Here is an 18,443-nt window from a genome sequence, read left to right on the forward strand (position 1 = left end):
AAAACTATATCACTAGTTCTATCTGTCCCTTTATAGTTTTGCTTTTACTGTAATTGGGGCTTTTGTTAGTGGGGAAGAAAAACCTCCTGGTTTTATTTTCATCCTGCAGAGGACAGTGGAGCCATTAAAACACCACATCTAAATTATGTTCTTTATTTTCAACTCACCTTCCTACCATTTTGTCTCTTAAGGGAATGGCAATGTGTTAAATATCTTCTTGAGGATTTTAGTAATTTAAAGAGGTCAGAAAGCTGCCCAGAGCTTTGTTTTCCTTCACAATAAACTGTGGTTCTGTTACCTTGGAAGAGGTTCTCCGGTCAGCATGACCTATGAGATTTGAGCTAAATGATGGTGTTGCTTTGTCTCTAGCCCAGCAGTGCTGAATGTGAAGCTGTAGCCATTAGTTTCCTTTTTTAGTTCTTCTCTCTGCACTATTTGGATGGGGTTATTTTCCCAGTGCTCTCTTACTCATCTCTGAGGGTTGGCATAATAAGTGGATTGTGCGATCGGCAGAGCTTTGAAGCCACAAGTGTTGTGAGCGCCGGGCTCCATCGCTGGGGGCTGCCCGCTGTTGTGACCTTGGTTGTGGGGCTGATAAGCTGCTGCCCGTGGCTGTTCCTGCCATCCCGGCCTTGCTGGGAGATCTGACTTCCCTTCTATTTGTGACGTGAAAGAAAAGAGTTTGGTAAATCAACCAGGGAGTAATGTCAGAATCTCATTTCTGGAGGAAGACAGAACAAAGCAGCTAGCTACAAACTGAACTCATTCATAAAAGGAAGAAAATGAGAAGATTATTCTTTGTTCCAGTTTGCCTTTGAAAAGAACTGCAGAAATTGGGTTAATTTTGGATTTAGTTTTTCTGTGATTATATTCAATTAATTAGCAAGGTGTAGATGAACAGGGACCTCTTGCTAATCATCTGTTCTGTAACATTTTATTAACTAAGGCTGCATTTTATCTCAAACTTCTGTTATTTCTTCCAGTTACTCTGTTTGTTGCCGTGTTTTATTGTACTGTTTTGTCCCTGATGTAATTTAAACATATTTTTATTAGTATGCAGAAGTCATTGCTTAAGCTCTTTGGTTATCTGCCTTTTGGGAAGTGTGGATTACTCCTGCTGCATTGCAGGCTTAGGCCAACAGAAATCTGGAAGGCTCAGGCACAAAGCAGTTACCACAGTGGGTCCCTTCTGGAGGAGGGAAATGTCCTCAGCCTTTGCTGCTGACTGTGTCTGGGGGAACCCTCACGGTCACACACGCTGCCTTCACAGCTGCCTTCACAGCTTGGCTTTTTCTTGCTCAAATACTGCTGCTTCTCCTCCCTCACTGATACTCTCAAGCAGGTGAATTCGGATTTTTTATGCTTTTACAATCCCCCCACAGTTTCTGCATCTTTCTGCTTCTCCAAACACAAGCATTTGAAGACACTTTTACCACTGAAGAATTCCTTTAAAAACAGAAAAATCCCTTATGCTTTATCATCTGTTTTTCTACTTTGGATAACAATAATACCATCCTGCCTTTCATCTTCCTCATCCTTCAAATTTAATGTTCCACTGATATCACCTCTCTTAGTCCTTATTATAGGCATTTGCAGCCTGCATCCCTTAAAGATGTCCACATACTTGAAAATACCTCTTCACCTCAAAATGCTGCTGCTTAGGTACCAGCTGATGGTTTTGGGAACTGGAGGAATGGCTCTCAGGATGTTTCTGGAGGGTTTTTTTGTTGGTGTGGGGGGTTTTTGTAGTTGTTTGTTTCTCTGTTTGGTTTTTTTTTTTTTGTTTGTGTGTGGTTTTTTTTTTTTGTTCGGTTTGTTTCTTGGGTTTGTTTTTTGGGGTTGGGTTTTTTCTGTTTGTTTTGTTTGTTGGTTTTTGGTTTGTTTGGTACCATTTTCCTGACCAAATTTCTGCTCCTGCCCTCTGACTCTTTTCGGTTTTTACATTTCCGGCCCCAGCTGCGCACGGCGGATGCAGCTGTGGCTCTGTTGGCGGATCCCGGCGGGGCAGACGCTAAGAGGAGCCCGGTGCCGGTGCCCTGCGGTGCCTTGCCTTGTGGTGCCGGTGCCCTGCGGAGCCCGGTTCCCTGAGGTGCCCTGCGGTGCCCGGTGCCCAGCGGTGCCCGGTGCCCTGCGGTGCCGTGCTCTGCGGTGCCGGTGCCCTACGGTGCCTTGCCTTGTGGTGCCGGTGCCCTGCGGTGCCGGTGCCGCTCGGGCAGCGCTCCCGGTCCCGCTCCGCTCCGCTCGGTGTTGGCGGAGCCGCCGGCCCCGCAGCGCCGCCCTGTGGCCGCGGAGCGCAGCGCGGGCGGGGCCGGGGGGATTTTGCCCCCTTGGCCTTTGGGCTTCACCAGCTCACCCCGCAGTTTTCCCTTGTGGAACTTGCACACAGCTGGCAGTCAGGAAATGGTCCTTCCAGAAGCTGGCGCTTGGACCTGAGAAGGTGGAGTGAACAAGCCTGCTGCTGTTTGATACTCTGTTCCTGACCTGAGAGCAGTATAAATCTTCAGCATTTGAAATCTGTAACTCAGGTAGAGAAGAATCCAACCAGACTTAGTTCTGCAGTTGCCTTAGCAAGTGCTGGAAATGCCAATTTTCACTGGCTTCAGCAGGAAGAGCGAAACTTCTTCATTTGATGCAAAAGCATGACATATATATTAGCAAACAGGTGAACAAAACCCCAAAACTCAACCCAGAAAAACTGTATAAGATAGAATAAAAACTGAATCCCTAAGTGGTTGTCTGAGAAGGATCAGGTCTTACAGCTCCCTATTTTTTAATTTGTTATTGCCAGAAGTACTCTTAACAGGAGGTGTTGCAGTCAGCGTTGTGGTGGATGTGGTATCACTTCAGCAGCTGCTTTCCCAGCCCTGGCGTTTGCTGTAAATACTGGATCATGTTTGTCAGTTCTTCAAACAGGGAGCATTTCAGTGAGGAGGAATAATGAATTTCTCTGTGCTGTTTCTTGCAGGATCGAGTGACGTTCAGAAGAATTATACTGAAAAACAACGCAAAGAAGAGGAAGACGTATGAATTATTTATTGAGTCTGTGCCCCTTCTTAAATCCTTGGAGGTAAAACCTCTCAGAGACATCTGCATCAAATTCTTGCATTAGCAGCAGCTCCAGTCAGTGTTCCTGCTATCTATATCAGAAATCTGTTGTTTTTGCTTAGAACAAAATACTAAGTGCTGCTTTGGAATCACATACACTACACAAATTAATTTGCATTGCTGAAATAGTTTTAGGGTTTTTTCCCCTGATCCTTTATTCTCAATAGGGATTTGCTGATTTTTATCTCAGTCTGATTTTTAAAAAGTTCTTTGCACAAAAAACATCCACAGGCCAAAAACATATATTTCAGGGAATAAGTATCAAAATTCAGTTTGGTAGTCAGGGCTGTGGTTGCCTGTGAGGGTGTGATATTGAAGTATGGATACAGTCACTGGGAACTTGTCCTTTTTCAGCGAGGAATGGTTTTAAATTTGATACAAAGGTGTGAGCTGTAAAGTCTTGCTTTAAGCTTGACTTAATATTCAGGAGTTAAACTGCTAAAGGGAAGCACGGTGACTTGGGAATGCAGTCACACTGTCCTGTTGGGGTGTGTGGTGCCTGAATTTAGGAACAATGTGGAAATTGTCACTTCCATTGATTCACTCTGTATTGTCAGAGGGCTTTTGGAACTGACCAACCTACTTTTGCATTAGTCTGTTTTTGCCTTCTGTCTTAAACCATGATTTAACTTTCCTTATCATAAAAAAATACTTTCCAGCATTAATCTTTAGTATTTGAGCTCTTAATCCCTATGGGAGAAGATTACAAAATTGCAAATATCATTAGGTGTGAACAACAGCCTCTACTGTGTATTATTTTGGACAGACATTGTAGCTGTGGAAAAGATAAATTGCAACACCTTCTCTCTCAGTGCCTGGCTTAAACTGGTTCCATCGATGTGACTTTTTTTGAGCACAGAAATGACTCAAATATTTAAAGATACAGCAAAATAACTCATTAGCACTGGATGGCTTTTTGCATGACACATTGCAGTTGAATCATGCATGGACCAGAATTTGATTTCTCAAAGACAGGCAAGATGAAGGTGCACTTGGGAATGAATGGATTGATTGCAACTGAATCATCTGCTGAATTTTAACTGTTAGGATTTTCTTCCTTTCTTGGTATGATATTTTTTGTGCTGCTCTGAAGCAATGAAATTGTTTTGTGGGGCTCTAAATGGGTGGTGGGAAACACTGGAGATAACTCATTTTTCCCTTCCTGTTTGTGAAGACTCGGGCATGTTTCCTGGCATGGCAGGTGCTGCCTCCTGCCCTTGCTCCCAGTGCACAGCCTTTGTCCTTGTCATGTCACCTTCCTCTTCACTCTAGGAATGAGTCCTTGGACACAATTCCTCCCACACATGTGTTTAAGTATATAGTGGTTAAAATATTTTTAAAATGTTTTGCTGGTATTTCTCATTAGAGTTTGCTGTTAGGAAGTTTATAACATTTTTGGAGTGTTTTCTTCAAATTTCAACTGAATCCTAAAGAAGGTGATTTCCCCCCCTCCCCTTTGCTCTAAAGCAGCAAAATCAGATGTTTTTTGAGCGGTCAGACAAGCACAGGGATGGGACACTAGACAATTTTATTTCCCTGTTGATTATGGTAGTCTTAACACCTGTGTTGCAGTACTATTACAATGTCATTTTGGGGCTATATTTATAAATTGTGTGTTTGTGTGTCTGGTGAATGTCTGTTCATTTCAGGAGGGGTCATAGAGATTCAGGAGAGTTCATAGAGATAAAGTATAACTGATTATTGTTTTTAATTTCCCTCTGTGTTCCAGGCATCAGAGCGAATGAAGATAGTGGATGTTATAGGAGAGAAGGTGTATCAAGATGGGGAACGTATAATTTCTCAGGTACTTGAAATCTCAAGTTCTCTTTATCATTCTCCTTTCTGTCCTTCTGTTTTCTCTGTTTGGAATTGACTTGCAGAGTTGTATTATTTGGACCAACTTGGCATTGATTCTTTTAATATTTATTTGTGATTTATTTGACCACTTCTTGAATGTTTGGGGAATAGACAGTATGTATTTTGCTGCAAATTTATTCTATTACTGTAGCTTCTTGGTATTTCTTCTCTCATCCATGTTTTTTTAAGTAGTCTTTGCAAGGATTCAAGATGAGTGTGCCTTGAGAAGCTGAAATTAAATGTCTATGCAGTTTACCATGAAATCCCCTGTGCAGAGTTTTCCTAGGCCCCTATGGCCAGATTAAACAGGGAGTCACTAGCTCTAAGAAACTGTCAGGGTTAATTGAAACCATTGTTTTTTCTTGTGCTTGCTTGAGTTATTTCAGTGGTCTGGTTTCAGTTGAGTCCTTTAGTGACTGGGGAAATGTTTTGTCTGCTGCAGTAGATCAAGGCCAGGGTGGTAGAACATGAGGCTGGATGAACTCAAGCTGTAGCTGTTTGATTTTTTTTTAAATTGTGATAGAAATAACTTTTTGGAACACTGTTACAGACACTGGACTTTTGCATCAAATTTAGCTGTGGGTTGCTGTGTTGTAAAAGTGCTCCAGTTCAAGTAGAAATTAATACAAGAAAGGCTTAACTGAAAGTGCAGGTTTTTGGTTACAGTGTTGTTCTTGTATAGACAGAATACCGCTCATTGATAGTGTTTTGAATAATTGATCTTAATTATCTTGAATGTCACATAACTGAATATAGGAAGCAAGTTTGGTGATAACTGTCAAATTACTTCACTCCAAAAATACCCTCAATTTTTAAAGTTGAAACTCCTTTTGCTTAAGACCCTGAGAAAGCTGAACTCTCAGCAAAATCAGGGCTTTTAAATCAGTATCAAAACTGGGAATTCATACCATCAGTGATCCAATTACACAGTTGGTTTTATTCCTTTTTAATAACTGAATTAAGGGCAAGGATGTAATTATCCTTATAAGGAGGATTAATAGTTTGGATAGGTCTGGGTGATGGTAGTACAGTGCTAGAGACGATGAAATTCTGTGCTTGGAAAAGATATGATAACTCTTAAATTAAAGCAGTTGCATCAATACCAGGAACCTCTTTTCCCTTGTGAGTAATTTAAAATTTTAATTACCTTTCTGAATTTGACCCTTCAGTTAAGGGCAGTAAGCTTTAAAGCACTTGAAAATTGTTAGTAGTGTTATGAGGGTGTCTCCCACTCAGTTTGTTTCTATTATTTCTAAAAATAAAATACTCTTTCAGAAGTTAGCATAGAGCATTATTTCATGCTGTGATGGTTGGCAGTCGTGAATGAAATGTTTGCACTGGATGGCTTATGGCCATCCCCAGGAAGCTTAGCTAAAGGCCTAATTTCTTCTGTAACTCCATGTTTAAATCTTGCATCATCTTCTCCCAGCCTTCTTTCACACTCAAGTTACAACCATTTCTCTCCATTCTTCCCCTCACATTTATCTCCTTGACCACTTGACTTAATGTCAGATTTCTCTCTCTTCTCACTTTGTTTCAGGTTTTTCTGGTGAGCTGCTCCCATTCCCTTATCAGTTCCTTGCCCAGCCTTTGTCTCCCTGAAGCCTTTAGTCCCTTGGATTTTGGTTTGTAGCAGGAGGCACATTGCAGATCTCCACTCTGACTTCCAGCCCTATGCCAGGCCCACAGGGGCAAAGATAGAGAGGAAATGTCCTTCCTGTCACAGATTAAATTATAGTATAAAGTGCTGGTGGAGCTCTCCAGAGCAGATGTAAACTGGGATCACTTGAAGATTTTAAACATGATGAGGCTGAGAGAGATGTGAAAAATGTTCTAGAACCTCTCACAGAATGATAGAATAGTTGAAGTTGGAAGGGACCCCTGGAAGTCACCTTGTCCAACCCCTCTGCTCAAGCAGGGCCACAGAGAGTTTAATGGCACCAGTCCCTAAATCCCTGTTTTATTAAAATTTTCTTCTGAAGATTCTAGGTTCTGCTTAGTTTCACTAGCTATTGCCTACTTCCATCAGGATCAGAAGATTTTAATTTAAGTGATTTTGCTATATATCATCAATCTCCTTTGTGTTTTCCTTTCCTCCTGCCCCCTTACTAAATGATGTGCACTAATGCTTCCTTCCCTGTGGGCTCCTCTGCTGTATTACCCAACCAGTCACCTTTTAATGTTAAGAATCTGAGTGTTTGTTAATTCTAGCAGATTTCTGCAGAAAGCCTAGTTCAAAGTGAATGCATGAATACCATTTATACATACTTTCACAGTCAAGTAAAAAAGAATTTATTTTAGCTTTTCTTCTTTACAGGGTGACAAAGCAGACTGTTTTTACATTGTAGAATCTGGAGAAGTAAAAATCTTGATTAAAAGCAAGGTGAGTTCAAATTAAGTGATTAGGCTTTGTATTAATCAATCCTTGATTTGACTGATTGATACAAGAGATGTGAAAAAGCCCACCCTGAGTTATTTTAATATATTATTTTATGATGTTGATCATCATTATTCATGTGATGTAGGTTGTAAACTCCCATACCTGTTCTGAAGCAGTCAGAAGTTATTTTACTAAAGTGCCAAGGTCTTTTGCTTCTGTCTGCTACTCTGCAAACTAACCTGACATGTGAGACTGAGAGAGCCTGCAGCTCAACCCATCCCTTCCCACACTGATACACTTTGCCTGGCCTTAAGGGTGGAGATGGAACTTCTCTTCCATGTTTGTACAAGATTTCACATTACAAATGTGGGGTCTGTTATCTTTAGTGACACACTAGGTGTTGGCATTTGCATGGGTCTCTGTACAGTCTGAAGCAGCCAGGGGAGCAGCATGTGGTGCATGATAAAGCCTGTGTTAGGCTGCATAGCAGCAGTTCCCAAAGCTGTAGCAGTAGATACCTGCCTGTCTCAAAGCTTGTGGGCTGGCACACATTTTTCTTACCCAATTTCCAGTTGAACATGGTGTTGAGGTGTTCTACCATGACTTGGGAGTCACTAGTTTGAGAGCCTGAAACCAAGGAGCTTTCACAGGTGTAAAGTGTCTGGGGTTATTAACTGTAGGCTTGTACAAGGACAGAGCTGTGTGCAAATAATGCAACTGCACTGTTTGACAGACCATGACGAGTAAAGAAGCCAATCAAGAGGTGGAGATTGCCCGGTGTCACAGAGGGCAGTACTTTGGAGAGCTTGCACTTGTTACCAACAAACCCAGGGCAGCCTCTGCCTATGCTGTTGGGGAGGTCAAATGTTTAGGTAAGCGGATGGTCTGAGTTTCTGGTCATCCTTTTCTGTTCTTTGCTTGTCTCATGGACCATGCTTGAGTGAGCAGCCATCCAAAACCCAGCAACCTTTTGATAACTGGCAGTCAGATTCCAGAAGCTGGGAGCATGGGCTGGAGGGGAGCTCCAGGTGGAAGCTGGAGAAGCACTGCTGCTTCCTCATGGCTGATTTTCTGTTTTCTGTGTGTGTGGCCTGAACTTGTTTGTCACACAGTCTTCAGGTCATGTTTTAATACCACTATGGGGTGTATTTGCCTTCTGTGTTTATCCTTGAGATCAGGTTTGTATTTCATTAGTTTGTTTCACCAAATAACAGTACAGAGAGAAATCAGAAACATGATTTCTGTTTCTGTGGTTTCTTTTGAAGCATCAGCCCTAAGTGGGTTGAACTGAAGGTCTGTGTTCTGAGTTCAAAAAGCAGATTGGTATTTGGTGTCCTTTTTGACAAACAGTCTTGTTTTCATCTCTGTTCCATTACAGTCATGGATGTGCAAGCATTTGAGAGGTTGCTTGGACCCTGCATGGACATTATGAAGAGGAATATAACACATTACGAGGAGCAACTGGTGGCAATGTTTGGCTCTAGCATGGACCTGATGGATCCAGGGAATTAGGCACAGGGTACCTCAATGCCTTCTTAGTTCAAGACACAGAAAAGCCTCCTATCAGCAACACAACTCACAAGGACAACGGACACTACGGAACAGTTACTGCTGCTGTTTTCTTGGGCATTTTAGAAACCATAAACAAGTCTCAGCACAGATGGATTGCTCACTCCTCCCTGCCTCCACTTTGCTGCTGATACTTCATTATTAGGCCTAGATTAAAGATGATTCTAACCCTATGTTCACTTACTTGGTTCAGAATGGCGTCTGTCCAACAGTTCAAGTGCCTGATACGAAACCCAAAGTGTGCAAGACATAGGAGCCTCCTTCCTTCTGGGTGTCACTGTTGGGGTAAATTGTCCCTTCAGATGCTGTAGTGGGAGGTTGCCTGTTCTGCAGAGGCAGCCTGTGGAATACAAGCCTTTTATGGGCTGATTACCTTCATCTGACGCTTTCCTTACACAATGTCAAATTTGCTTTTAATTGTAGCATCTGGGTTTGAAGTTAAAGTATCAATGGAGCCAATGAATAAGATGGCACTGAAGTTTGGTCCACCTGCTGAAAGCAGCAGGTAATAAATATAGAGAACTCTTTAAACCAAGTAAACTGAGCTGGGGACATGGGAGAGTCTGCTTAGCAACCAGATGCAGAAAACGTATTTTAAGTGTTTTCTGAGCAGCAAAGAAAATTGGTTTACTCTATGCTGTCCAACAAAGTGCAGTGGTTCAGATCAAATGGCCTGAAAGTGTCATAATTGTCATCTCCCCAAATTTGCTCCTTGTTCCTGACACTGAGTACATTTTATGGTGGTGAGATAACAATATATGACCTTCTCTTGCTTACAGAGATCCTTTATACTGCTACATTTCCCAGGGTGCAGTTGTTGACTGGGTCACTTTTAAAGCTTTTTAAGGAGGTGAATGTTTTGTAATTTAAATGAAGACTACTTCTGTACTTGTTTACAGGAGCTTCCCCTAGTCCTAACATTTCACAGTATTTTAACTTCATTAGACACTTGAATGCTTCCAAATACCACGTTGATTTGCTAAACTTTTCAAAAGTTGGCAACATTTGACTTTGTAAAGCAAATGTCTTTGCTAACTAGCAGTTGGTGTGTTTGAGGAGTCTTTTTGGTTTAGGTGATAACTAAGCTAATGATGTTTATCTAAAATACCTGTTAAATTTGCAGCATTTATTAGGTAGATTCTGTTTCTATAGCTTTAAGGACCTTAATTGGCATATGGCTGAGATTTTATCAGGGTATTATCTAAATAAGAATCAGACCATGAGAAGGACATTTTTATGGTGTTCAAACAGACTATATATATTAAGACATTGAATTTGGAGGTAATAAATCTAGTGACCCTTTGAGTTTGCATTCTTCCACAGCTCATGCAAAGCATATTGGTGTTTTATGGGGTTATAAAATTTTAATAGTGAATACTAGTGTAACAGAACTTGCTCTTTTTATTCATGGCCATGTAAGCAAGAATGGAAGGATGCTAATCTTGAATTCCTGCTTTTAGTTATCACAGTGGACATTTCTCTAAGGCATGAGATGCTTAGCAGCAACTCTAAGTTGATTTCTGGACAGTTTTTTCCCCATAGTGGATGAGCTCCTCCCATTTCCTGCAATATGAGTAAGATGGAAAGTTGATAAATTTGAATGACTGTTGTCCAGTTACTGTAATTGCAGTAATATTTTTATATAATGCAAATGATTTGTAATGGACACCACTGAACTTGGTGTTTCCATATTATTAAAGTTCTGGTCGTGATGTCTAGTGGCTGTTCTAGCTGCATGTATTTTAGAACAGTGAATTTCACTTGCTTTCCTGGGCTGTTTCTTTGTCATAAGTTACAGCCAAAGAAGCAGCAGGTACTCTTCACTCATGCTTCCAAGGTTTAAGACCAAAGAGAAAAATAATTGTTTTCATCACAGAATTGAAAAAACCAAACAAAACCCAAACCAAACCAACAAAAAAAAAGAAGAAAAAAGTAAACCAACTCATCAGCTCCTTGCAGTGATAGCAGATATAACTTTAAGATACTTGGGGCTCCATGACAAAGAGAGTTTCTGAAGCCAGCTCATGACTGTCCTGTGAACCAAACAGGAACTGGTCTCTAAACCAGCCTGCATTTCTGTGCTGCCTAAACTGTCATGTGAGCAAAAGAGAAACTTGCTGTGAATAATCACCAGCTGGCCTTTGTTGCTCCCAGGCAGAATGTCCTCTCCTTTATCCAGAGGAGCCTGGCAGGTTGGGCTGCCTTACAGATGGATTCTGTAATGCCTTTGGTTCTGTGCAGGACAGGGCTGTAACCTCAGCACAGGCAAACACTGGCAGTTGTTAAAGCTTAACCAAAACCCAGGCAAGGTTGATGTCAGATTCTTGAGATATTTCTGCCTCGAAGGCAGAATTCGATGGTTTCTCAAACTCAAAGGAAAAGACAGGACTATAAAATCAAAATATTGGGATCCCATGTGAACAAGAACAAGCTTTTGAAGTTTTACCTTTCTCTGGGCTCCCTGGAGCAATGGCAAACTGGGCAGTGCCATCCTGTACCCAGGCTCTGTGCAGCATCATTCTGTGGTGTAGAGAGGCAGCTGGCTTTGAGCTGAAAGAGAATGAGCTGCTAAGAAGGCTCATCCATTTGAGAGCTATAATGTGCAATGTGCCTGATTAGTTTGGTCTGGTTTAACCAACCTGTTTGTACAGTTTTGGAGCATGAAGGTAGTGGAAAGAAAGCTTCTTTAGTAAGATACTCAGTATTGCCAGGAATCTGGTTAGAGCACCAGCAGTGAGCAAAAGTGGGCAATGTGCAAGTGCTGATACTGAGTCCAGGGAGCAAGTACAGCACCTGTTTGTGACCATCTGCCCCATCCCTGTATCTCAGCTCATTCCTTTGCACACTGTTCATTGCAGTTGTGGCAATGAGAATAAGCCCAGGTGTTTTGTTACCACTCAGTGTTCAGTAAATCTGCCACTGAGTCTCTGAAATTGGCAGTGAAGAGAGATTTAGTTTTTAATAAAACAACTCAGCAGCAAAGTGGGCACAGAGGATCATGTTTTCGAGGCTTAGAGGAAGACATCTCCTGTTTGTGATTCCCTGCTTGTGATTGTTGTGAAGTCAGTGAGAGGAGCTTTCAGTGGTTAAATATTCTGACACTTGGTATTTCTGTCTAATGTCACAGCACAGGTTTAACAATGTAAAAGAACAAAAAAGTGTGGAAGTGCTCCCTTAGAAAAAAAAGTGCAAAACTTAAAATAAAACTTTGAAAACAAAGTGCAATTTTGCACAGAGGGCAAAAAACCCTGAACCCCCTTTGAATGTCACTTCCATTCTTTCTTTCTTTTGCTGAAAGCAGACTCTTGTTCTTGACTTGTATTTGTAAACTAGTCTTGCCAAAATACACGTTGGGTTTTTTCACTTCAGATAATTTTTGTTGTTACAGTCGTTGCTGATCTTTTCAACTTCTTTCAAACCATAAATTTTATTTCAAGAGGCCTTCCCTGTGGATTTCCTCCTGGTGCTCTGCAGCACTACACTGCTCTTTCAAGAGGCAAGAGAAAGTCACCTCACAGGAGACACTCAACACAGCTTAGCTGGCTGGAGCTAATAATGCGCTACTAATTTTCCTCTGTGGGGCAGGAGGGGAATTAAATTCTGCATAAAGTTGCTACCTCAAGGCTCCAAGTGCTTTTAAAGGTCTTTCACTTGGGAGAATTTAATAAGACCGTTCTTAAAATTGGTCTGTTCTTTTGAGTTAAATGGGTTTTTTTTAATTGATTCATTGAGGGACCCTTATTTTAATTCATTTTACTACTTGATTCTCAAAGGATGAACAGCTGCGAAGTTTGATTCTTGCACTGTAGTGTTGAACATGAAAGAAAAATATCTGCCATATAAACATATGGTTTTAACAAGTTAAACCACTCTGGGGTTCAGCTTCACTTTTGGTTAATAAAAAACTGACCTGTTGTGTCCAGCATTCCTGTACAGTCCTGTGTGTCTTCGTTATTGACTCGCTGCAGCTGACACAGCCCCAGCCTTCCAGCAGCTCCCTGGATGCCCTGGGAGTGCCTGAGTGAGTTCCTCTTGCAGCACCTGCCCCACTGCAATAACAAAAATACATTTTATACAGCACCTGGCCTCCAAGTTTGGCTGCTTGGTGATGAAATTTTACTAATATCTTAAAAGTAATACAAACTTCTGTAGGTAGTGTTGGTCCCAGTAAAACTGGCTGCTCTGATAATTCTGCCAAATTATTGTGGAAGTGATTTATTGAGCACTGCAATAACTGCTTCTCAATTCCCAGGAGAAACACAGTATTCCTGAAGGTATCTTGTTAGCCTACACTTACAGCTACTAAACTTCGTGGCAAACTGCCTTTTCTTTAACCTAACTAACAACCTGAAAAGTACTTTGGTAGATGTGAAATTATATTTGCTTTTGCTGAAGTTTTGTTTCTGAACGTTTGGCAGTTTATGTACCTTTTTTAAGTCATCCGTGGAGCAGAGCTCAGGTGGATTGTGGTGCTAAGCTTGAGGAAGCTCTGCTGGAATAATGCAGGAGCTTTGCACAGACTGATCCGTGTGAAGGTGCAGCAAAAGGTGTCCTGTGAGCTGGGCCTTGACTCAAGCCTGCTGGATGTACATTGGGCTGCTCTGCTCTGCTGGCTGCTCTGCTGGGGTCGGTGTTTATTCCTGGATAAAACTTCTGGTAAAAGAAGAGAGATTCTGTGAAGTTCTTTTGAGGATAATGTTTAATTATTTCAGCAGAGCAAACGTACTTCCATCCTTTCTGCTGTTTCTGTGGTAAGGATACATTTCATGCCAATCTTTAGAGCAGGTACAAGATACTAAAATTGTGTTATCACCTCAATTAGCTGTTGACTGGTGAGTGCAGACAGGCTGCCAGGCTCGTTATGTGCACTTTCCAGTTCGTTTCAGCTGTGTGTCCCTGCAAATCTGAGGCTGGGGCAGCAGAGTCTCCTCAGTGTTTGTAACCTTTACCAGGAGCTGTCTCGGGAGCAGCCCCTTAGCTCGGAGGCCCAGCGCAGCCGCGTTTCCGTGCCCGCCTGCAGTCGCACGCTTGTGGCGCGGCGCTCCGTGTTTGCCTTCGCGAAGCTAAAGCCTTGCATGCCGCGCTTGGTCTGTTCCCGCCGCTTCCCAGAGATTCGTCTCAGCCTCAGACACTGCTCTGGCTCTCCTCCATCCGCACGGCGCGTTCTGGCGCGGGACTCGGTGCCGCGGGCACGGCTGCGGGCCTGGGCCGGGCCACGGCGACACCGGAGGCACCGCGCGGTTGCCATGGCGACAGTGACCCCGCACGGCCGCCGTAGAAGGGGCGGGCGGGCGGCGCGCGTGGCCCGGCGGGGCGGGGAATGGCGGCGGCCGCGTTCGAGCGGCGCGTGCTGCGGAGCGCGGCCGAGCATCACTATCTGCGCGTGCGCCTGTGAGCGGCAACCCCGGGACCCCCGAACCGGGACCCCCCGAGCCGGGACCCCCGAACCGGGACTCCCGAGCTGAGACCCCAGATCCGGGACCCCCCGAATAGGGACCCCCCCGAACCGGGATCCCCGGAGCCGGGACCCCCGAGACCTCCTCAGAGCCTTCCTGGCCCCTCCTGACCTCTGCGCTCTCCTTCCCGCAGGGAGCTGCCCGACGGCGGGGCCCGGCCGAACGCCGCGCAGTTCAAGCAGCTCGTGGTGACGGCGCTGAGGGAGCTGCACGGAGAGGTGGGACCGGCACCGGGACTGGGACTGCGGCCTGTCCGCGGCTGGCGGCTCCGGGCTGGGCCGGGAGAACCTTGCGGGAACGCGGTGCTGTCCCCTGGAACAGCCCAGGCTGCGGAGCAGTGTCCGAGCAGGCGGGCCGGGGTGGGTGGGCCGGGTTTGACCCGCCGGTTCCCGGTGACCAGGCAGCCCTCCCGAGTCGCTCCCGATGGAGCTGTGCGGTTCAGTTCGGTGCCCGCAGCCATCCCGAGCAGCGCTCAGGGTCCGGTTGGACCGGGCTTGGAGCAGCCTGCTCCGGTGGAAGGTACCTCCGACCATGGCAGGGGAGCTGGATGTACTCTAAGGTCCTTTCCAGCTCAAACCGTTCTTTGATACTTGTTTTTAGAATTTGAGGTATTGATGCTTTTGCTGTAGAGAGGCTTTAAAAAGAGAACTGTGGGAAGGGAACAGCTTTTGGATGGGAAAGTCCACAGTGCTGTTTTTGCTCTGTTTACTCTTTTCCTGGCTGATTTTAAGCAGATCACATCACCTCTTGGTCTGTGTTTCTCTGGCTGTAATGTGGGAATGAAAGTGGTTTCTAAAGAACTCTGAGAGGAAGGGTGTTGTTTAAAACCCAGTGATGTTGTCACTGAAACACTTGTGTGAGATTTGAGCATAACTATAACACCTTTAATGATGTAACGTGCTGGGAGTTAAATCAATTGCTTATAAACCACGATAAAAACATAGAGTGATACTAAACATTTGTTTTCATAGGTTGGAGCAGCTTTGCCTGTTGATGTCTTAACATATGAGGAAAAAACTCTGTCTGCCATATTAAGAGTCATTAGCAGGTAAGGTGCAGTCTGTGCTTCCATGCCATGAAAATATTTTTCGTAAGAAAATAGAACTCTTAAACTAAGAATGACCTGTGAAGAATTAAGCCTAACTTGCAGATACTTTCATGCAGCATGCAGAAAATAATCACGGAGTCTTGGAAACTTTGTGCATCAGTACATTATTCCTGCTTTAAGCCAGAATGATTTTAATGGTTTTAAGAAAGGAAGTAAGCATTGCTGAGGTAGTGGTTTTAAATCTCTTTCTGTAGTAAAGATGAGAACAGTTACTCTAAATGGTGATGACAACTGCAGGTGATTTGGGTGAAGAATGAACTTTAATGCACATTGAGAACAAGAACAGTTCTGGTAAAGTGAACTTGAGGTTGCAGTCTCTGTGTCAAAGACTGCAGCCACTGCAATAATCCTTCAAGATGCAGTTTTGCTGCTAGAACTCTTTAGTGAAATTACCTGCTGTTAAACTGTTAAGGGTTTGTTATTCCTTGCATAACATACTTTCTATTTGAGATGTCTATGCTGCAGGAAAACAGAAAACTCCAAATTTTATTAATATATTTTGTTTTCTTTTTATTTAGTGGCCTTGTCAAGCTGTGGAGTGCTCTAACCTTGCTGGGCTTCTACCAGAACAGGAGGTGTGCCTTCCGAGTGCTGCAGGTAAAGCCCTGTGGGGCTGGGTGCCTTCCCCCAGGTGTCAGCTCTGGCTCTAAGCTTGGCAGGCTGCCTAAACCTACTGCCTTTTCATAGAAAGATGGCCTAGATGCCAAAATGCCTTGTTTGGGGGATGAAGTGCCTTTCAGTGCAGGTCTGTGGACCCATGTTTGAGCAGTTCTCATCTTAAAATGAGTCCTGTACAATGTGACAGCAGTGACTGTCTCATAACTCCATGGTTTCAGTCCAGTGACAAGTCCTGATGTCATTAATACGCCTGCAAGAAAATAATTTCTGGCAAGTGGTGTTCACGACCCACATCTTGGTCCAGGTTTTATTTTCCCTACTCCACTTTCTGCCTTTCTAATGGTTACTGTCAGTTGGTCTTGTTTAACAATGCATGTATGAACGTGCACTTCCAGAGCTTATTTTTTTCCAGAGGATGCTGCTTAATAAAATGAGTTCTGAGAACTCATTGTTTCTGAAGCCATGGCTGGACAAAAGGCTGCTCAGGCATAGCTCTAAGTTTTTAATTTATCATTTGAAAGGAAAATTGAAGTATTTTCAACTTTGAGAGCATTTGATGGTGGGTTTTTTTCAGTTCTTGTTTGTTTTTTCTTTCCCCAAACCAGACATCTCCGTTTCTACTTGCGTTATCCGGCAACAGTAGAGAATTAGTCTTGGACTGAAGGCAATTGTTGGTTCAGCTGCATGCAGGAGAAGTTCCTGGAAATGTTGTGGCCCTTCAGGCGTGGAATTTCTGGAAGGATTTTCCAACAAACAGCCTTGACAAAGCCAATGTTTATCAGCTCATTGCTTGGACATCCTACATTTCAGAACTTACACATAAAAGTTGGAGACAAAGCTGAACTTAGCAAGGCTTTTACACAGAATGATGTAGTTACTTTTTCTTATTTAACAGGTGACACAAATCCTTTGCATTTAAATGAAGAGTTTGCAAAGAAGTCTAGGTTCGGGAGAACTGTTGTCCATGGAGTTCTGATCAATGGACTTATTTCTGCAGTTCTGGGTACCAAAATGCCTGGTCAAGGATGTATATTTCTTTCCCAGGAGATTCGTTTTCCAGCTCCTTTGTATGTTGGTGAAGAAGTCACAGCTGCAGCAGAAGTGAAACGACTGAAGGGTTCTGTTGCACACATTTCTGTATCATGTCAGGTCAGAGAAAGTGGGAAAACTGTTATGGAAGGGATGGTGAAAGTTATGGTGCCAGAGAGTTAGAACTGTTCATCATGTGCAACTTCAGCATAAAGGCCAGAACCAATGTACACTTAGTTTTGAGTCTCTTTTTATGTGACATCACTAAAACCAGTAAATTTGCAACAAAAGCCTTTCAAAATGTCTGAAAGTGCACAAACTTAACCTTACTAGAACTGCATTGAAATTAGAGCTTTTCCTTTTTTCACCATGATGGGTTTCTCTGCCAAGGTGAACTAGGCACTTGCTGTGACAAAGTGGCACATTCAGAGAAGCCTTTGTGCTGCCACAGTGGGAAGTTTGGACTGGTGGGGCTCACACTGAGGCTGTTCTTTCTGGTAAAATTGCAGTCCACACCAGCAAAGTTCAGTTAAAACTTGTTCCTTCTGTACAGCTGTACTGCCAACAAGCACTGGGAAGGGGATAGTGCTGTGTTCAAAATGGGAACAGAAGTGGAGGTGCTGACACACATGTACTGCAAGATGTGTTGTAATCTGCATGGCACATCCAGCTGGTGTTTCTTCTGAAACTTGCCTCCTAGAAAGAGTGAAGGAGGCTTTAGAAATATATATTGTCACAACTTGTACTTACTGTATTTGTGCTCCTGAGGGCAAGACAAGCAAGGGCAGATGATTTGAGTACTGACTGCGGCTTCTCTCTCTTTGCTTGAATGTGTGAACATGGATTTCCCTTTGTCCACTGAAAGTACCTTGGTAGAGTAGATTTCTGGCAAATTCATTAGTAAATCATCTGGGTAAAATTATTTTAGTACTGGCATAAGATTGTTATATACTAAGGAACTTTTAGGAAGGATTGAGGCCATCAGGAGTAAGGCCTCCACGTGGTGGCTCATATAACTTTCTGGCAAAGTGTCTGTTATCCCCCTGTCTTCTCTGCAGCAGAAATGCATTTGAAACTTTCCTTGACTGCAAATAACCTCAGAAGTTGTCTGCTAAGAAAAGAGAGTTTCTCCTCAGCCTGTGATGAAAGCTGCTGGTAAAACAGCTGCACTGCCAGAGTGTGCTGCACTCTAACCCCAGGTGTTAGTCACACTGGAGCAGAGGAAGGGGTAATGTTTCAGGTGTTTGACTCCATGCCTTCTCCTTCCAAAGCTTGGAGTTTGACCTGTTTGCAACCCGGAAGCAGTAATTAGGAAGAGCTT

The 18,443-nt window shown here is 43.3% G+C and overlaps 3 protein-coding genes across 3 annotated transcripts in view; all 3 read left to right on the forward strand.

The window, feature by feature from the left end:
• The window catches only part of PRKAR2A (protein kinase cAMP-dependent type II regulatory subunit alpha), a 59,174-nt gene extending 47,062 nt beyond the window's left edge, over positions 1-12,112 (forward strand). The window contains exons 7-11 of the mRNA XM_030956477.1: positions 2,966-3,067; positions 4,835-4,909; positions 7,280-7,345; positions 8,076-8,214; positions 8,721-12,112. Of these exons, the coding sequence (XP_030812337.1) occupies positions 2,966-3,067; positions 4,835-4,909; positions 7,280-7,345; positions 8,076-8,214; positions 8,721-8,854 (516 nt within the window). The 3' untranslated portion in view covers positions 8,855-12,112. The remainder of the gene's footprint in view (positions 1-2,965; positions 3,068-4,834; positions 4,910-7,279; positions 7,346-8,075; positions 8,215-8,720) is intronic.
• Positions 12,113-14,191: 2,079 nt separating this feature from the next.
• Positions 14,192-17,352, forward strand: RPP14 (ribonuclease P/MRP subunit p14). The gene is made up of 5 exons (XM_030956479.1): positions 14,192-14,302; positions 14,501-14,585; positions 15,339-15,415; positions 15,994-16,072; positions 16,699-17,352. Exons 1-5 carry the CDS (start codon positions 14,232-14,234, stop codon positions 16,753-16,755), a joined length of 369 nt encoding a protein of 122 aa, XP_030812339.1. The 5' UTR covers positions 14,192-14,231; the 3' UTR covers positions 16,756-17,352.
• HTD2 (hydroxyacyl-thioester dehydratase type 2) lies at positions 16,760-17,412 on the forward strand. Its single transcript, XM_030956478.1, has one exon. It carries the CDS (start codon positions 16,778-16,780, stop codon positions 17,303-17,305), a length of 528 nt encoding a protein of 175 aa, XP_030812338.1. The 5' UTR covers positions 16,760-16,777; the 3' UTR covers positions 17,306-17,412.
• The last annotated feature ends 1,031 nt before the right edge of the window (positions 17,413-18,443 follow it).

The sequence above is a fragment of the Camarhynchus parvulus genome, chromosome 12 (assembly GCF_901933205.1).
Source record: "Camarhynchus parvulus chromosome 12, STF_HiC, whole genome shotgun sequence".
In the NCBI taxonomy this organism is placed as follows: domain Eukaryota; kingdom Metazoa; phylum Chordata; class Aves; order Passeriformes; family Thraupidae; genus Camarhynchus; species Camarhynchus parvulus.

What these genes read in the sequence shown, in the direction of transcription:
- RPP14 (XM_030956479.1), top strand. Translation starts at nt 14,232, where the DNA reads ATGGCGGCGGCCGCGTTCGAGCGGCGCGTGCTGCGGAGCGCGGCCGAG. An exon ending in CACTATCTGCGCGTGCGCCT is followed by an intron (nt 14,303 to 14,500) that starts GTGAGCGGCAAC and finishes TCCTTCCCGCAG; the next exon opens with GGAGCTGCCCGACGGCGGGG. An exon ending in GTGCCTTCCGAGTGCTGCAG is followed by an intron (nt 16,073 to 16,698) that starts GTAAAGCCCTGT and finishes TCCCCAAACCAG; the next exon opens with ACATCTCCGTTTCTACTTGC.
- HTD2 (XM_030956478.1), top strand. Translation starts at nt 16,778, where the DNA reads ATGCAGGAGAAGTTCCTGGAAATGTTGTGGCCCTTCAGGCGTGGAATT.